At 41.5% G+C, this 19,011-nt stretch overlaps 2 protein-coding genes across 12 annotated transcripts in view; one reads left to right on the top strand and one right to left on the bottom strand.

Moving 5' to 3' along the window:
- Window positions 1–11,216, bottom strand: part of UBE3D (ubiquitin protein ligase E3D) — an 84,869-nt gene extending 73,653 nt beyond the window's left edge. For all 5 annotated transcript variants that reach the window (XM_032681230.1, XM_032681233.1, XM_032681229.1 and 2 more), the window contains exons 1-4: window positions 11,210–11,216; window positions 6,121–6,209; window positions 5,540–5,742; window positions 3,319–3,409 (exon numbers count right to left, since the gene is read on the bottom strand). In XM_032681230.1, coding sequence (XP_032537121.1) covers window positions 3,319–3,409; window positions 5,540–5,742; window positions 6,121–6,182 — 356 coding nt within the window. In that variant the 5' untranslated portion in view covers window positions 6,183–6,209; window positions 11,210–11,216. The remainder of the gene's footprint in view (window positions 1–3,318; window positions 3,410–5,539; window positions 5,743–6,120; window positions 6,210–11,209) is intronic.
- DOP1A (DOP1 leucine zipper like protein A) overlaps window positions 10,700–19,011 on the top strand; it is a 61,686-nt gene continuing 53,374 nt past the window's right edge. For 5 of the 7 annotated variants that reach the window (XM_032681223.1, XM_032681224.1, XM_032681217.1 and 2 more), the window contains exon 1: window positions 10,700–10,779. The gene's annotated coding sequence lies outside the window, so the exon portion shown is untranslated. The other 2 variants (XM_032681219.1, XM_032681218.1) reach the window with 2 other exon arrangements.

The raw sequence follows: 19,011 nt of genomic DNA, 5'->3' as shown, positions 1-19,011 counted from the left end.
TTCAGCATGTACTTTGAAGCCCTTCAGAGTCAGATACCAGACTTTGAAAAAGGTAAATCCTGACAAAAATACCACAGTACATCTTCATTAAAAAAACCAGAAACAAACAAAACAACAAACAAAGGATAATGCAATCTTAATTCAGATTCCAGTACTCAGATCCAACTTTCAGAAGTCACATTAAAAAAAACCCACAAATCCCTTTCTCTGGGGTAGCTGTAGGACCAAGGACACTGCTTCAGGACATACTAGACTGCCTTTGTTATCAGTTGTACTGGGTTTGCATTTTCTGCTCTCTGCCTAGTTTCCTTAAATGCTTTCCTTTTGTTCCCCCATTTATTCTGCCGTCACCTGAAACTTTTGCACAGAGATTCTTGATTCTACTTCTTACTTTAAACTTGCAAATATGACTTTGCTTATGGTACTACTCTGCAAATAAAAACACAGATGCTAAGCCAATAGTTAGACATCCTCCGTTTCTTGCAGTTCCCAAACTAATCTTTTCTGAGGATGCCAATTCTTCCCATTGTAGTTGCTTGTCCCTTTTGAATTGTTCAATAAGTGAAAGTAAAATCTTTTATCAAAAAATCCTTCCTCCTAGATCGACAATACATTTTAAACTGTGCTTGCCCTACCTGCAGATGAAAGTTGGAATAACTTGTCCTCTGATCCAGCTTTACCATAACTAAGATAACCTCTCAGCACTACCCATCTCTGTCTTCATTTTCTGTGCTCTTATGTATTGCCTGAGATACAACCCAATACTGCCAAGGTGAGACTTTAATTCTGGTATTAGCCTAATGACTCATTCTTCACCAGCCTTCACAATTAGTTCCAATGCCTGGACTCACACTATAAATAAAAAACTATGAATTGCTCTTTACATTAAAGAACAAATAGCTGGTATTGCTCAGCAACGTTTTTACAAGTGTTACATACAGGAGAAAAAAAAGCCAGAGACTACCTTAAGCTGCATACTAAAGCTGTCTCTATTCATTACATGACCCTTTCTTTACCAGTCTAGAGCATCAGGATCTTCACTTCTTTTCCAACAAAAGCAGTTGCTCCAACCAGTAGGAATTTCCTAAACAGACTCTCTTAACTTTGAGTTATACCGAAAATACAGCATTTCCACTATATTTTAGGCTTTCACCACTCATACGCAGGAAGCCATATCCTGCATCATCAGAACTGGAAAAATGTAACATTAACAAAAATGTAGTTTTCTGGAAAAACAAACAAACAAAAACAACTTGAGGTTCACTGAGTGCTGACTAAATTGAGGCTGCTAAACACAGTGATAAAACCTAGCAGACAGGGGGACTTATGTCCCCAAACTTGCTCCTAATAACAACTGAGATTCTACTTAAAAACAGTCACCTAGGCTGCCTTCATGGTCAGAGCAACAAACAATTTTTAGGTTGGGACTTTTCCCCTGTCCAGTTGAGGAGGGGAGTAACAGAGTAGCTTTGGTGGGCACCTGGCATCCACCCACCACAAACCTTTAAGAATTTCTTCATGATAGAAATAAAGCCTTAAAGAATTATTTTATATATAAGCTATACTTAGCCCACCTGGAAGGAGAGAAAGAAAAATGAAAGCATCACAAATTCTTTGTAGTTTTTACATCGTGGAAGAAAAAAAAAATCTAATCACTTCCTCTAACATGGATAATGTCAGAGTAATGGAGAAGAATCAGAGAACATCCCCCTAACCTCTGAAGAACAATCAGATTCAAAGAAGGAAACAGACTGAACCAGAGGATTTCAGAAAATGCATAGTCAATTTTCTTGCACCAAGGAAGGTTTACTTACATTTAAACCATTCCTAATATGTTTCTCTAATCCAGCCTTTAAAATGATGGCTGCTTATGCAGTCTTTAACAGTAAAACATAAGCTTTAGAATAGGTTTGTGGCAGGTTTGGATTTTTTTTCATTTTTAACCTGAATTGCTCTTGCTTCAGCTGAAGACTACTGGCACCTCCTTTGCATTAACTTCTTTGATATTGGAAGAGTCTTATGTCTTCTCCACAACTTTATCTAAACTAAATCCCATTTATTTCAATTTATTCTCAAAGATATCATTTTCTAGATCTCAGGTTTTTCTTATTACAGATCCTTTTCTAGTAATTTACGTTTTAATAAGTTCTCCTTCACACAATTATGCAATTTCAATCCCTCCACCTGTGTTGCCACTGTCATACTTAACTCTCCCCAAAGAAATGAACACATGAATTCTGTAGCTGAAACTTCTGACTATGCTACTCTCTTCCGTTTGGAAATGCTGGGACAGAAGGTGTTTGATACACTGGCAGTTCCACTCTTCTACCCTCTTCTTAGTCTTTTTTATTGGCAACATTCAAGGGGCTCAGAGGTTCCCTGCAAGAAGAAATGCCAAGTAAAGAACCATGAACACGCGTTTTTTTTTTCCTTTCTCAAAAATTCTGCTTGCATTATATTATAGGATTCAGAACCAAAAGATTTAAACTCCATGCACATGAATTTGATGTGCTGAAATTCAAAAAACACCCACTGAGATATGAAAACATAAAAGTGCAGTATGTTTTGAAAGCAAACACTACTGACTAGAAATTACAAGTTTCACTACTCTGCAAATGTATCAAAATAAGAGTTATTACTAGATTTTCTGATGAGAAAGAGAATTTCTGATTTCAGAAGAGAAAGCCAAAAAAATCCTCATTCAGTTACATTCAGGCTAGCCATAAGTCTACATCTATGACAAGAAAGTAACAAAGTATCAGAAGTCACACAGATCACAAAAGGCTGTAAGCACATCTGTAACTATTCTTATATATACAACTGAAGCTGTCAAAATTGTTCATCAAAAGAGCCAGATAATGCAGCAGCTTTTTACTGAAATTCTCATTCACTCTGTAGACTCTGTAAGGAACAGAGACAAGGCCAAGTCACACCTCTAAGATAGAGCTCCTGTGTTCTCAAATTCAGCACCCCAGAACTATGTGGAGGTAGGATTTGTTTAACAGCTGTGGTCAACATCCCCATTCTGAGCAGACACTCTATAATTACAGCACAATGACTGAAGGAAATGTACAAGATACTGCAAAGAACAGAAGAGGATGCCTGAAGTGCAGAGGAAGAAAGAAATCAAGAATTAAATGAATGGTTAAAAACTGCTTCAGGTAATTTTGCTTTTTGTCATTCATAGTGCTTCAAATGTGTTCTTGTCTATCAATTTCAAAACAAATAACTTTTAGCATCCTCTATGTAGACAAAATAATGTGAATACAAATCACTATGGCACTTATTGCTATAAATACAAGACACTGCAGTACTCACCTGTCTTTTACTATGACGTCACCACAGGACTGACAGTAAAAGACATATTTCTTGTGGGGTTTCAGGCTTTCCCTCAAAGTAAAAGCCAGATCTATTAATAAAAGCAAACATATTAATCTTCAAAACTGTAAAATTTTCAGTCACTTGTACAGAAAAATCCTGCCAAATACCTCAGACTAAGAAAGATAAATCTAATAAACAATGCAAGATGCTGACATTTTAAACACAACCTTCATTTATTTACCTGTAGAAACAAGTATCTAGATTGAGGAAAAACTTGCATCTCCACCTCATGCTTCATATTGCTGAATAGGAACTGTATATGTGAACAATAATTTTCAAGGTGCAAATCCTCTCCACAGGGGGAGTTGAGATATAGATATCATTAGAGAGATTGTATAAATCAAAATTCAGTGCCACTCTTTTGTAATGATATTTCTGATACTCAGTGTCTCTGCAATATGAGGATACACCCCAATACGTAACACAAAGTAGTCAGGACAGGGAGCAGAGGGAGGCACCAGTTTTAAATTTTCAGGCATATAAGAGGCCAGCCACTGTAGTACCAGTCCAGGAAAAGATAGTGAGCAACGGCCTCTGCAGGCCAGCAAAGCAAAAACAGTGTCACAAAAGCCTGCTCAGCCAACTTTTCCAAATTAAAAAAGAAGCTATAAAAGCCTCCACAAATAATCCAACAATATTAAGTGGAAGAAAAGTAAGACTTTAAGCCAAGCTCTATGTATGAATATGCTCTGCATCGCCCACTTTCTCAAATTTAAGAACCAAAGTATATTCTCAGCACTGGCATTCAGTACTTAAAATTTAGGATTCAACCACAAGAGAAAAGTACTTTAAAAGGTTCCAGAATTTCATGTAAGAGACAACTGGTTTTGCATAACAATATCAGCATTAAAGGCTAACTAAGATTTTCCAATATATACGTTGATTACCATCTGGTTCACAGACATGTTTTTCACTAGTATGAATTTCCAACGTAAATTTTTAAAACTTCATCACTGGTCTCCTCAAGCATGTCTCATTAATAGGACACACTAAATAATTTTACTATAATCAAATTTTTAAAGCACATGCATAATTTCAGATTAACGTAAAGATGCAACCTCAGCATATCCTAAAATCAACAGAGCATTCCAATGTGTTTCTGGTGCTGAAATCATTACTGTATATCACACACTTTATTGGCCATTTCTACTTTAAAACCACAGAATGGCAATTCTGTGTTACTTAATATATCTTTCTGTGTCACATCGTATGCCATGAATCTAAACATATTGAGCTTCGATGCCAGGACGGAAGAAAGCACCAGCTGTACTACCATGCTTTCTATTTATTGCAAAGTCCTAGACCTGAATTAGCATCATGGAAGTAAAGAAGGTAACTTTGCAGATTTTACCTATGCCATTAACCTACGCAAACCCCGGCTATGAGATCAAAGAGCCCCAACACAAACCCACAATCCTTTATGATTAAGCGGTCAGGGATGGACAATCTTAGTCTGATAGCCTGGATGAATCAGATTGTAGCATTTTTGTAGTGATAGGACAAGGAGTAATAGGTACAAATGGAAAGAGGGGAAATTTATGTCAGATATTAAGAAAAAATTCTTTATTGTGAGACACCCAGAAGAGGTTACCCCCGGTGGATGCCCCATTCCTGGAAGTGTTCAAGGCCAGGTTGGATGAGGCCTTGAGCAACCTAGTCTAGTAAGAGGTGTCTCTGCCCAAGGCAAGGGGGGGTTGGGACAAGATGATCTTTAAGGTCTCTTCCAACCCCTTAATATTTTATGATTTTCAGCTACTAAACATGAAACAGGAGAGAAATTAAATAATTTGGAAGTACTACGGGGAAGCATGAGTGGAGGAATTGACTCTCAAAACTCCTACAGTCTACGTTTCCCTTTCGTTACATCATTCTAATTGCACTTCAATATTTTAAAAGTGACAACTCCATTAAAATTTTCTCAGTTCCTATTTACACCTTCAAGTCAGAGCTAAGAGAGCCTTTGAGAAACAGCAACAACACCCACTCAGCGCGAACCGCCGGCTTCAGGCTGAGGGGCGGACTGACAAGGGGAAGAATCAGGGGTGGTTTTTGTATAGAACCTACACTACAAAGCCTTTCAGCTGACCCCGCGCTGTTTCACATCCCCACCACAACTGTTTGATGGCCGGCCCCAGCCGTGCCCCCGCCCCACCCTCACCGGCAGGGGGCGGAGGGCGGCGCAGGCGCATGCGCAGGTGCAGTCCGTCCCCGGGGAGGCGGCGGAGCCCGCGGCACGAGGACGGCGCCAGCCTGACCCCTGCCGGCAGCGCTGCCGGGGCGCAGCTCCCGCTGCTCCGCACTTCCAGGGAATCCGCTGACACCGACACCTCCACCGGCGTGCCTGGGTCCTCCGCCGACGCGCTGGGGAGGAAAAGGAACGGCGTTTGCCTCGGGAAGGAGCCGTCAGGCCGAGCTGCTGCTTGACACAGGCCGGCCTGCAGCTCTCCCGCGGCCCGAGTCGCGCCCCGGAACCCATGCGGTGAACCGAGGTCTCTCGTGGGAGCGAGGAGCAACCGAGAGAAATAAACTACCGTTCTCAGGAAGCATTTATTTGCACACTAGCCCGGGCTGTGCCGAGCCGCACAGGCAGACGAGAGCGGAGGGAGGCGCCCGTACACAACCCGTTCCCACTCGTTCAAGGCTCAGGACGCCAAAAGCCAAGCCCGCCGTCCCCGCGCCGCGCCCCCGCCTTCCCCGCACGGCCCGAGTGGCGGTGGGCGGGCAGCGCCCACGCACTACCGGATAACCAGCAACGCGCTCTGCGTCCCCCGCCTGATCTCCATGAGGAACCCTCCCGCCATGCCGGCACCGCGCAGGAAGCGGCCGCTCTCGCGACCGGCGCAGGCGCGATGCCCCCTTTCCCGTCACAGCGCCGCCTGCATGGAATCATCATAGAATGACAGAGTCCTGTAAGATCGTCTAGTCCAAACGTCCCCCCAGCACTACCGCTGTAATCCCTACACCCCTAAACCATATCACCAGAGCCAGATCCAGATGCCTCTTAAACAATCCAGGGGATGGTGACTCTACCACCTCCCTGGGCAGTCTATTCCAGTACCTCGCCACACTAACACAAAATTTTTTTTCTAGTATCTAATCTGGATCTCGCCTGTCTCAGCTTAAGGCCATTTCCTCTTGTCCTTTTACTGAACGCACAGTAGAAGAGACTGGCCCCCACAACCTCCTTTCACGTAGCTGTGGAGAGTGATGAGGTGCCCCCTGAGCCTCCTCAAGACTAAACAAGCTTGCTGCTCCTCATAAGACATGTTTTGTAGACCCCTCACTATCCTTATTGCCCTTCTTTGGACACACTCCAGCACCTCGATGTCCTTTTTAAAGTGAGGGGCACAAAACGGAACATAGTACTCGAGGTGCAGCCTCACAAGTGCCAAGTACAGGATCACTTCCCTAGTACTGCTGGTTACACCTGGGCACACTGCTGGATCATATTGAGCCGGCTGTCACCCAGCACCCTAAGTCCCTTTCTGCTGAACAGCTATTGCCAAACAGTGTTTGCACACTGCCAAGGCCTCCTTGGTGTCTCGCTCTGAACCCCCCAGTAAGTAGGCTGGTGGTGGGCAAGAGGCTGGGGCAGGGGGAAAGGTAGGATAGCTGACTTGAATTGACCAGTGATATTCCATAGCACGTAATGTCATGCTTGGCAGTCAAAACTGGAGTGTAGTCTTTCCAAAGTGGCCATTGCTCAGAGACTGGCTGGGCATCATTGGTCTAGTTGTGGGAGGTGGTGAGGGATTGTCTGTATGTTTGGTTGTTTGTTTTTTTTAAACTCTGTTCTTCACTTACTAAATCATCATTATCTCAACCCACAACTTTTCTTGCTTTTGCTCTTCTGGTTCTCCCCCTGTGCAGCAGTGAGCTAGCAGTGGGCTGGGGTCACCCCACCACACCTGCAAAATTCAGACTGAGCAGAGGCCTCTGCTGAGCCAGGCTCCCCAGTCAGCACTGGGCACTGTGTCCTGTGGCGTGTCACTACACCACCACTTACCTCCTACCTTGTGAACAAACCCCTCTCCGCCCTTTCTCACAACTTTACAAGTCTGCCTGAGTTCCTCCTAGTCCATGTTCACCCAGCTCTTGAATGCTGTCACATTGCACTCATAACAACTGGACACTCAGCACAAGCAGCTGCTGCTCTGGGGTGAGGCTTCCTACTGCCTCTCATGAGGTCTTTTATCAAGAGACCGTAAGCCCACTCGGATACTCCTGTGTGACTGTTCTTAGCTTATGAGCACTGTCACGACTGCAGACTTCATTCAGCATGCCAGCTTCACAGTATATAGGAAGCTGATGGTCAGTATTCAAGGACACCAAGGAAAGAAGCTTTTGCTTTGAAACAAGGAGTCTTTCTGCATTGTTAACTGCTTACTTTTTATGAAAGTCACAAGACCCTCTGCAGTTGCAACTAGTTGAAAACATGATCTGTAAAGCTTTAAGCAAAAAAGCAAATTTGCGCATGCTAATTTTACAGCAATTTACTACAGAAGTCATGATTACTTTGAAGTATTCTTAGTCTTTGGAGTTATCAATACCAAGTAGGAGAGTCCCAAAGAAGCAGATGGAGCAACGTTAGATTTTGTGGGAAAAATACAGCAGATAATAGTCAACTCAACTGTCTCAACCAAGTTTTGTTGTTTTTTACAAAGCATGGATTTATTGGAGAATTCTGAAATCCAGACTATACTGTCTACATGCTGTTCGGAGTGTGGTGTTTGGGGATTTTGCTGTTGTTTCCTTTTTTAAGGAAGAAAAAAATTTGGACCACATGGTAGCTTTTATTTCCAATTACTTCACAAACCAATGTACATATTATGGGTTAAATTGTTCTGAGCAAGTACGTCATACATCAAACATAAAATCCATGTAATTATTGGAGAATTGACTCCTAGGATTAGTAAAAGGGCCTTGGGCCCTGACTTCAAAAGGACTTACACAAGGCTACAAAATTATGAATAATGTGAAGTATTTGCAGGGTGTGAGCTTCATTTATACAAAATTGTTTATTATGGGTTTCTCACCATTTCTGCTGTGAAATAATTACATAGAAAGGAAGGTAAATATCCTACAGAGTGAGTGCACCTAGCATTAGTGGTGCATCCAGAACATTATTCTGACTTCAGTGTCAGTAAAAGGAGATCCTAGTAAGGAAGAGCTCTGTAGTGTGGTCACTTCCTTGATGTGTCTCACTGTATTAGGGATGCTGGAAGGTTCATCTCTGCCCAGTTCCTTCAGTGTCCACTTTTGGATGTGTTTGTCATCAATATGAATAATGCCTCCTTGGACCTACAGATATTGTCAAAGTCCCCAGTCCCTGGTGCCTATACATTCTAGAAGTTCACAATCTGCTTAGCAGAAAAGCATTTTCTGTGCCTCCTCATTCTTATACTGTGGGATTTGGTTTACCTTTACAACTTTGTTACCTTTCATGATTTGGTAGATTTTGATCAATCCTCTCCCCTGCCTTCTCTCTCTACATAGAGCAGTCCCAGTTGTTGTTGCTCTCGCTGTAAGACAACAGCGACATATCTCTGCTGTGCCTTTCCCAACTTCCCTACATCCCTCTTGAGCCATGAAGACAAGAATTGATGCAGTAATCAATCTGAGGCTGTGCCAGCCTTTTATATAGCAGCCAAACAACTACCCTCGTCTTGTTCTCAATATTCTTCCCAGCAACGTACAATGTTTTGCAGTTTGGTTTTTTTTGTGCCAGTGCACATAAAGTCGATGAGACAATTTCAAAGAACTGTTTGGGAGCTCTGAACTGTAACTGCCACTACCACATTAAGCACAAGGGAAGCTTAGGAATCCAACCACCCTGCAGTGCAGCAGCATGTGTGAAAGCTCGTGGTCAGCTATTGACAGTGCCTTCCTGTCAGTGATGTTCACCATTGTTAAATAGCTCCAAAAGCACCACCAATCATAGTTACAATTACCTGTGTAATGCATTTGTAAGTCTGTTCAATGAAAAAGAAATTTAAATGCACCAGCTTAATTAGAAATACATGACACGTAGAGTCATACTCAATGCTTCAGAAAACCAGTGGGAATTGTCAGCTTTCCAAAAAGTAACTGTTTCTCATCTACCAATTCCTGGTATAGCTTAATGAGAAAAGGAATAGCATTTCCTCTTTATTATTATCCCAAGTCTGGAGAGTAAAATTAGACTTCATAAAATGTTGGCTGACAAACATAAGTCATGAAGTAGAAGATTTATAAATATTATGAGATTTTCCCCTGCAATATTCTAGAAATACGTGTGCTCACACAAAGTGTAAAATATTTATCATGTAAGCTGGATGCACCTTATTTTTTTGCAGTTAGTTAAGTAATCTATAACTGTAAGAACTGTTTGCTATTTTGAAGCCTGCTGAAATTTGAGATTTGCAATGATGACTTTGAAACTAACAGACTGCAGCCTAAGAAATGTACCCTTTATTCTGTGGCACTGGTCATTTGAAAATAACTCTTGCAGTGAAATATTCCTTCTGATAGCGTCCATGTGGGCACCCATACACCTTTGTGTATGGACTCAAGCATACAAATCCCAACAAATTTTAGAAAATTCCTAGTACAACTACTGTAAACATAAGCATAGGCATCATACAGACCAGTTATCATAGCATCACAGACCAGTTTGAGTTGGAAGTGACCAGGTGCAGGTCAGCCTCTTCTCCCAGGCAACTACCGACAGGATGAGAACACACAGTCTTTAGCTGCACCAGGGGAGGTTAAGTCTGCACATTAAGAGGAATTTCTTCACAGAAAGGGTGATTAGGAATTGAAATGGGCTGTCCAGAGAAGTGGTGGAGTCACTGTCCCTGAAGGTGTCTAAGGAAAAACTGGACATGGCACTCAGTGCCATGGTCTAGTTGACACAGTGGTGTTCGGTCAAGGGTTGGACTAGATGATCTCAGAGGTCTTTTCCAACCTAATTGATTCTGTGATTCTGTGACCTTAAAGGTCATCTTGTTCACAATCCTCCCACCATGTGCAGGGACACCTTCCACTAGACAAGGTTGCTCAGAGCCCCATCCAACCTGGCCTAGAACACTTCCAGGGATGGGATATCCACAGGTTCACTGGGTAACCTGTAGCATATTTTGTAAATTACCACCCGCCTTCTATTTTTACCTGCACTATATTTGGTAAACTATGTGAAGATCAGGCAAAATAAGTATACACGCATACCCAGATCCATATCCATACCCATATCTACATCCATACATCTGCTCCGCGCACCCGCCCCTCCCTCCGCGGCCGCCATGGGGCGCAGCGCGGCGGCGCGGGGCGGGCGGGGCGCGGCGCGGGGCACGCCGGGAGCTGTCAGGGCGGTGCGGGGGTGCCGGTGTCGGTCGGGCTCTTCCGGCTCGGATCGCTCAGGTAACGTCGTTCCCGCCGCCCCCTCTTCTCATCCCCCGGTACGGGCGGGCTGCGGGCCCCGGCTGCTCTGCTCCCTCCGTCTCTCCCTGTTGCCGCGCCGGTAACGGGGAGGGTCCGCCCCTGGAGTGGAGCCGAGCGGAGCCGGCCCTCTGCCCTGCTCTGCCCTGCTCTGCCCTGCTCTGCCCTGCTCTGCCCTGCTTTGCCCAGCTCTCCCCTCCCCTCCCCTGCTCGCTCCTCTCCTCTCCGCGGGCACCGCCGGGCCGTGCTGGGCAGTGCGCGAGGGGCAGGTGCTGAGCAGCCTGGGGGCGGCGGTTGTAGCCTGTTAATTGCGCCGCATCAATTAACCTGTGGCACCTGCCCGCCCCTGCTGCTGTCCCCCCGCGGCGCCCTGTCGGCTTTCGGGGTGCGGAGCCTCTCCCCGCGCCCCCACCCCGGCACCGCGCGGCGGGGCCTGGCTTCGCCCTGCGTGGAGGAGCTTCCTCGGGCGACCTGTTCCCGCTGGGGGATGAGCCCGGCGTTGGGCTGCCAGGGCCGTCCTGCTTTGACCTTGAGGGCTGTGGGCCTCTTTTGGGTCTGGCCCGACTGCTGGAGTTGTGTGTGGTGTTTGGGAGGATGCATGGGGTGTACGGCTGTCCCTGGTTTCTGTGGTGCAGGGTTAAATTTCATCTGTTGATGAGGGATGGCTTCAAATCTTGTGGTGCCCGTTTGAAAAGCACAAATATGTGACAGCTTCTGGTGTTATATATTTCTTAGAAATAACATTTTCATACTTGTGACCATAACTAGAAAAGCCTAAACAATTTATCTTTTTAAATGACCTAAAATATGTTAGATATGAGGTGCAGGTTTTGATGAGCCAAGGGTGACTCAACCCTTGTGTTTTCATTGCTGATTGTAAGAACCCTTTCACTCCTAGATCTTCTTTTGATATCCAGCAATAGTGAAAGTGTTATGGTTCTCAGGTTAACTGCACAATGTGATACCTGAATTCCAGCTGTAGGAGTGTGAAGTGGTGAGAAGACTGTATCTAAATAGTAACAGGCTAGATGCTTGCAGGTAGTAAGGGGGCCCAGTATAAGGTTGAAGATCCTAGTCTTTTGTTTTGCTACCAAGGCTTGGTCTGTCTGTGTTAAATCCTTAGGCAGGCCTGGCAGTCAGATTTGCTCTTTCTGGTTGATTTTTTTTTTTTTTAATGTTGGTGCCTTTTCAAAAACAGTCTGAAATACAGCAGCTTTTGCAGGTCTAATAGTGTGATGTCTAAATATCGTGATTATACAAAATGTACAGTCATTTTCAATATAGCATCTAGAAATGTCATGAGGGGGAATGTCAGTTGGGAAACAGGCAGAATGTTTACAGCATAATTCCTGGTTTTGTTTTCATTGAAATGAGAATTGACCCATTTGGAAACTAAGCAGCCTGTAAATGAGACAGGGAGAGGCTGCATTTCTAATTTACTGAATGTCTTACTTTTCCAACTTGTTGGTAGCACCTGTGACAGGTGTTTAAACAGCATCTTGCAAAGACAAGTTATCTTACATCTTCCACTAGTGGAGTGGCTGTGCATTTGAGTGGATGGTTAAGTTCATAAGTTAGGCCGTGTTTATACTGGTACTGCTTTTCTTGAGTAAAAATTCTGGCACACTACGCTGACCATTAGAGATACTCATTGCAGGCACAGCAAACTATGTAGGTAAGATTGCAGTTTGTCTGGTTGTTGTCGTTCAACTCCAGCCAGCAGCCAAGCCCCATGCAGCCATTGGCTTACTCCCCCACTAGTGAGATCAAGGAGAGAATCAGAAAGGTAAAGCCAGAAAACACGTGGGTTGAGATAAAGACAATTTAATGGGGAAAGCAGAAGCCGCACATGCAAGCAAAGCAAAACCAGGAATTAATTCGCTGCTTCCCATGGTCAGGCAGGTATTCCAACATCTCCAGGAGAGCAGGGCCCCATCCTCTCATGGTGACTTGGGAAGACAAATGCCATCACTCCAAACATCCTTCCCTTCCTCCCTCTTCCCTCCAGTTTTATATACAGAGCATGGTGTCATATAGTATGGAATTTTCCTTGGGTCAGTTGGAGTCATCCGTCCTGGCTGTGTCTCCTCCCAACCTCCCATGTACTCCCAGCCCCCTGGCCAGCATGGAAGTACAAAGAGCAGAAAAGGCCTTGGCTCTGTGTAAGCCCTGCTCAGCAATAACAAAAACATCTCTATATTATCAACACTGTGTTCAGCACAAATCCAAAACACAGCCCCGTAACAGCTATGGTAAAGAAAAGTAGCTGTACTGCAGCCCAGACCAGCACACTGGTGTAAACGGGCTCAGCCTGTGTTCTGCCGTTGATTTCTGTTTGAATAAAGAGAGGATGCTTCCATTGTTGGCTTAGTTCTCTTGGCTAGAGTTACTATTGTCCACCTTTAGTGTCTTCTTACTTAACTAGGAATGACTGCTGGATTGAGCTGGCTGAAAATGCTTTTTACTTTTGTGAAGCTGTATTATATCAAATATGCAGGGTGTAGAAGAGAACCAAGAAGAGGTATGAAGTATGTTGTAAAAAAACCTGTTTTGAAAATGATTGAGAAAAATAGACCTGCAAAAACATGAAATAGAAAAATAGAAGTAATTGGTCTGTGTGCAAATAAATTGTCTTTCAGATTAATAATCACGTTGCCCTGACTTGTAGCTGAAAAGAAGTTGAATGATAAATAGAAACAGTAAGCAATGTGTTTCCCTCTGACAGGTTGGGGAGAAGAAACACTGCAGGATCAACCATTTTCCCCCAATAACTGAAACAAGAAATGAGAAGAAAGCACCAAAGAGAATCAGTAAATGGTTTCACTAGTCAACACATTCCTATTTTATCAGAAATTTGTTCTTCAATATAAGCTTAAGAAGTCAAGGAATGGTGCTTTGTCTAATTTTCTAGTTTCTAGTATAATTTGAAGAAATCAAAGGGAATTTAACCTTTTATTTATGTCTGTTCTGGATTACTTCAGAGGATAAGGAGAGCAAACAAGTTTCAGTCCAGCCCCTGTTTTCTCAATAGTCAGAAAAGGATTCTACTTTATGAATTCCTTTGAAATCCACTTGTAGAACTGTGAAATCAGATGTATTGCAAAATGTAACCACAGTCTAGATAATGTGTAGGTATATATTTGGCATATGACACTATTTCAGAATTAAAATCAGAATAAAATGATCGAAATTAGTTGAAATTTGAAATTAATTAATTACTAATATCTTAGACCTCAGGGTATAATAAAAAAGGAAGTTGGACAAAGTCTTGCCTGAATGCATCGTATTAGGTTACCCAAGTAAGGCAATGATAAGGATGTGAGAACTTCTGACATGCCTTTGTGAAAAGAAGTATCGTATTTGTTTGGAGACAGAATGTTAAAGTCACCTGAAGCTACATATTATTAGATCGATAGGTATGGATAAATGAAAGATTTGTCTAAATCTTCAATTTTTGAAGTTATTGTGAGCAAAGAATAAATGAATAAATTACCAAGTCACCTTTTTTGTTGTTGTTGTTAAGTTGGTAGATTCTGTGTTAAACTGTGTGTCAGAATATTTAAAGAGAAGTTTCAGTGTGAAATCACAGTGGAAGTTGGCAAACTCTCCTTTAAAGCAAAATGTGTAAAATATATCTTTAAATGTCATCATACTGGTTTAAGTTGACTTCATTGATATGTTTGCTATGGTTTTGTTATTTATATTTGACTGTATTACTATATTAATTGGAATTACTAGTTTGATAAGAGTAAAATATAAGAAAGAAAAATGATACCTCAAGGTAAGTCTTCCATCAGTATATGACTGGAAAGGATTGGAAGAGGGAAGCTAGCCAGTTAAAAAGGCCGTCTTTTCAGAGAGGGTATAGTGACCATTTGAAGGCATGAGGCTGAAACACATAAAAGTGAAAATAAGTTGCAGTTTATTTTAGGAAGCTTGTCCTGTTGTTGTGCTCAGGCAGCTGGAGAGAAGAGAACTGTTGGAAGTTGTGTACTTACCAAGCGTTGCTCAGCAGAGAAGGCAGCAGCCGCCAGGTCCAGCGGCTGCACGTGAGTGCTGGGCAGTTCTGCTGGGACAGGAAGAGCACAAGCTCACGGTGCTGGCAGGTGGTGTGGGAGACACGGGCAGGGTGCAGCTGCACTCGCACCACAACATGCTTGTTTGCTCTTTCATAAGGTTTTTTCCAACCCACTGAACTTGTGTGGTCACTATGGATTTAGCTATGATGGGTAAATACCTTCCATATCCTGTTCAGAGTAATCCAAAACAGCCTTATTTCTAATATGCAGTCTCAGGGTCTTTTTATGAAGGTGGGGAAACTGCTTACGCTGTGTGATGCTGCAGGTTTGCTTGTGTAGAGCTAAAAAAGGCCTTACCAACCCAGGGTGCAAGCCAAGCTTTTTTCAGCAGGCAACAGTTTCCTTTGGTCCAGGGAACAGTAGTTGATACACTATATACAATGTTAACACTTAACTTCTGAGTAAGGATTTTATGTTTCTGTTTGGCTCAGCATTGTCCAAGTGACTGGTGACTCCAGGAGGTTGCATGTCATTCTAGTGGAAGGTGTCCCTGCCTGTGGCAGGGGTGTTGGAACTAGATGCTTTTTAAGGTCCCTTACAACCCAAACCATTCTATGATTAAAAGCAACAACAAAAAAATCTTAAATATTATATTCTGCATTTGGTATTGTTAGGATGTCAACTGAATGAAATGAAGATTATTTTTAAAATGCTTTTACCCAAAATGTTTCTTTGATGAATGTATTGCTGCCAAAATTTAGGATTTAAGTTGTGTATAAAGATGGTAAATTTGGGAACTGAGATGAAATAAAGTTTCAGGAGGAAACCCTCTGCAAACATGTCAAATGAGTCCAGGTTATATTCTAGGTGTTTTGTTGTTTGTTTTTTTTTTTTTTTCCTACAAATGTGTGATTGAATATAGGGATCAGTTCTAGATTTAGATTGAAGTATTGGTTGTTCAAATATAGTGGTCAACAAAGGGAAGAAGGAGACAAAAAAAGTGCTTGAAAATGAGCATTGAAGGATAACTACAGATTCAAGGAAGCATTTCACCATTTTTCTCTATGTTGTGTTATTCTGACTTAAATTACAATCTGTTTTTTAGTAAAACGTGATAGAAGTTTTTGTGTACTTTAGAATAAAAAGTGTGGCTATATGGAACTTTCTTGATTTTTAGATGTAAAGTGAATGTTGATTAAGCTATAATATATTACATAGATAACTCATCAATCATTTATTGCCAGAAAGGAAAAGACACAGGAAACTGTTATAGGAAAAAGAAAATATTTTCAGTCAATGGTTGACCTGAGTTGTAACAAAGATGCAAATCATTATCTTTCATTTAGTGAGTGACATAAGTTCAGACCTGTGAAATTTGAATATTTGATTTGATCTTAAGATGAATTTGGTATTTTAAAAGTAGAAGCTTTAGTGTAAGATTCTGGTGTTCATGAAGTGCAGAAGTACTTAACTCCAGAAAAGATGATGTCTGTTATACTCTGCCAGTAAGATATTCCTGAGCAGTATGCAGGCACAGTGCTCAAGGGCTGAAAGAAAAGGAATCAGTAGTGTTCTCTTGGTGAGTCAGGAATCAAAATCAAAATTTCAGTTCAGTACGTCAAACTATTTTGTAGTTCACCTGTTATATATTGAGAAGGTGTAATAAAGTAGAATTGAGTAGAGGGATTAAAATGTCACCCTAAACTCAGTTTTTAAGAGACAATTCAAAGAGACGTATTTGCCAACAAGACTGAGAAGTGTTTGGTCATTTTCTTCTCTAACAAACAGACAGATGTGATACTTTTTTATTTTTGAAAAATTATGCTCTAGAGAAAATTCACTAGTGTTTGTTTATGATTATAAATTTGTTTTCTTAAACAGTGAATAGAGAAGTTGAATCCTGAGAAGGCTTATTGTATGTTCCTTATGAATTTTTAAGCTTGTTACTTTTTCCTCTTTATGAACTCATGTCTAATGTAAGTCATACTTTGGAATACCATATGACAGTAATAGCAGAAAGAACATTTTACATACCTTATGTATTTCTGTCAGACTATGCTCAGTGCCAGACTTAGAGTTTTATACCAGTCTTTTTTTTTTTCTGTGACAAATGTGCAAAAGAAGGAAAAATGTACTCAGTTTCTTTTTGCTGACAATTTTTTTTGGTGTAATAATAAATAATAAACAATAAACGTGTTTTGTAGATTCATAAGTGAGGAGGGAGCACATCCAGTTGGGTACCTAATCCAATCTCTATAGTACAAGCCGTAGGTTTTCTCTCATTTAATTCTTGTTTGATATGAGAGTCACTCTCAGGAAAACACCTTGTATTGATTTAGAAGTTGCCGATATGGGTAATGCACAGATTGTTATGCTAGTTTGGTTTGATTTGATTTAATTTTATTGTGGAAAGAAATTTGAACACCTAGAACAGTGCTGATGTTTCTGTGGAAAAATACAGTGCACTGTTTCCACTTGTGAATATGACTAGGTAGAAAAGTGTACTGGAAAGTTATTAATCACAATATTCAGTCTTATTAAGTGAGGTAGACTGTTGCAGGATACTAATGAGATCATGGCTAATTATAGTTAATAATACTGTCTGGTGGGGTTCTTTTGTGTTGGTTGTTTGTGTAATGGGAGGTTTCTTCTTTCGTTACTCTACTGAATAGCAGTTGGCCAAAATAACAAGCTCAAATGGTTCTTATTCTTCAGAAGACATTAGAGATGTCTCTTTGAAAAATTCTGAAATGAGGAATTTGTGGAAAGTCAATCTAGAAGTAATCAGCTGTAATTGGAAAATCTTTATCTGTGGTTATAGAAGAATTTATGTATTTCCAACATTTGAATTCTATCTGAAGAGTCTAATCTGGGAATTGCAGCACTTATTTTGCTATTCATGTTGTTAAGTGCTTCTGAGGAGAAGCAAAGCAAAGCATAATAAATTACCAAATGACAAGGCTTCTGTTTCCCATGTATTCAAATCTGTGTTTGTTTTAAAGTATTAAGTCTATTTAAATAAAAATGTGTTTCTGCAGTTGCCAGCTTAGTATGTGGGCACTATACACGGCTTAAAAAGCAATAGCTCAGTGTTGTGAAATTAGAAATTTTTCTCATCTGCTTTTTAATTATCTATTAGTTCTTTTACTGTACATCCCGTGACCATGCTTTAAATGGTAAACAGTTTTAGAAATGCCTTGAAATATTGCATTGCAAAGCCGAAACTTTGAGTAATTCTGAGGGAGCAAGCTTCTGAGCTCAGGCTCTTGCAGTTATTGGAACAAATCTTAAGAATTCTTGAAGTGATGTGATGTATGCAGATTTGTCCTCCACAACCATCAGCCCCTGGACCTGTACCAGCAAGCAACTGTTTCAGTCTTGCAGATTGGTGTGAAGGAGACAAATGGAGCAATTATGTGAGGCTTGAAAAATGTAAGAGTGGAACAGTAGCAAATCAAACCTGAAGAGGAGCTTTGGGGTACAACAGATAATGGAGAGCTTATGAATCAGTGGGAAGTCTTACAACCTTGTGATTAAATCTAAACAGATTCTAGATGAAAGCTGCTTTTATTGAATTGATTTGATGAAGCTGTTGTTCTTCTAGTTTCTTTAGCCTCAGTGTAAACCGTTTAGAGCCTCTTAGGTGAATAGTTTGTGTTGATGTGACACAGAAGGCTCTTAGGCACATAAGTTATGAAGGATGAGCATTTGCTGTGGAAAACACAGCTGTAACAGTATTGTTTTAACATGACTTGGAGGAAAACCAATACCACCTTACTGATGAAGGGAATTGAAGGCTGCTCTGTGAACATGCTATACATAACCCCTGGCAAAAGAAGATCCACAGCCCCAGGCAATTGCTTTCCTTGTCAAAGTCATACACTAGGACTCCACAGGCATCCAGGTATACCCAGAATTGTGTGGAGTCTGTATTTTAATCCCCCTGAGAAGATGAAATAGAAGGTAGTAAGTGTCAAGGCCTACTTCTGTAATCAGTTGTGGTTAAAATATAGTAATATGAAATTATTTGAAAGTGTATAGCACTTCTTAGGTAGTTTCTTCCTTATTGATAATTAGCTTTCTGCTCAGGCACTGCCATTTATTTTTTCCGTTGCAAAAGGCGAGGCCATCTAACAAGTCAGAGATTGCCTATGTCCAGAGTCATGAGAGTGGCTAAACTTCAATCTGAGAAGCT

This window comes from Chiroxiphia lanceolata, chromosome 3 (genome assembly GCF_009829145.1).
Source record: "Chiroxiphia lanceolata isolate bChiLan1 chromosome 3, bChiLan1.pri, whole genome shotgun sequence".
Lineage (NCBI taxonomy): Eukaryota > Metazoa > Chordata > Aves > Passeriformes > Pipridae > Chiroxiphia > Chiroxiphia lanceolata.
The sequence above is the reverse complement of the archived record's forward strand: the minus strand, read 5'-3'. Positions and strand labels throughout refer to the sequence as shown.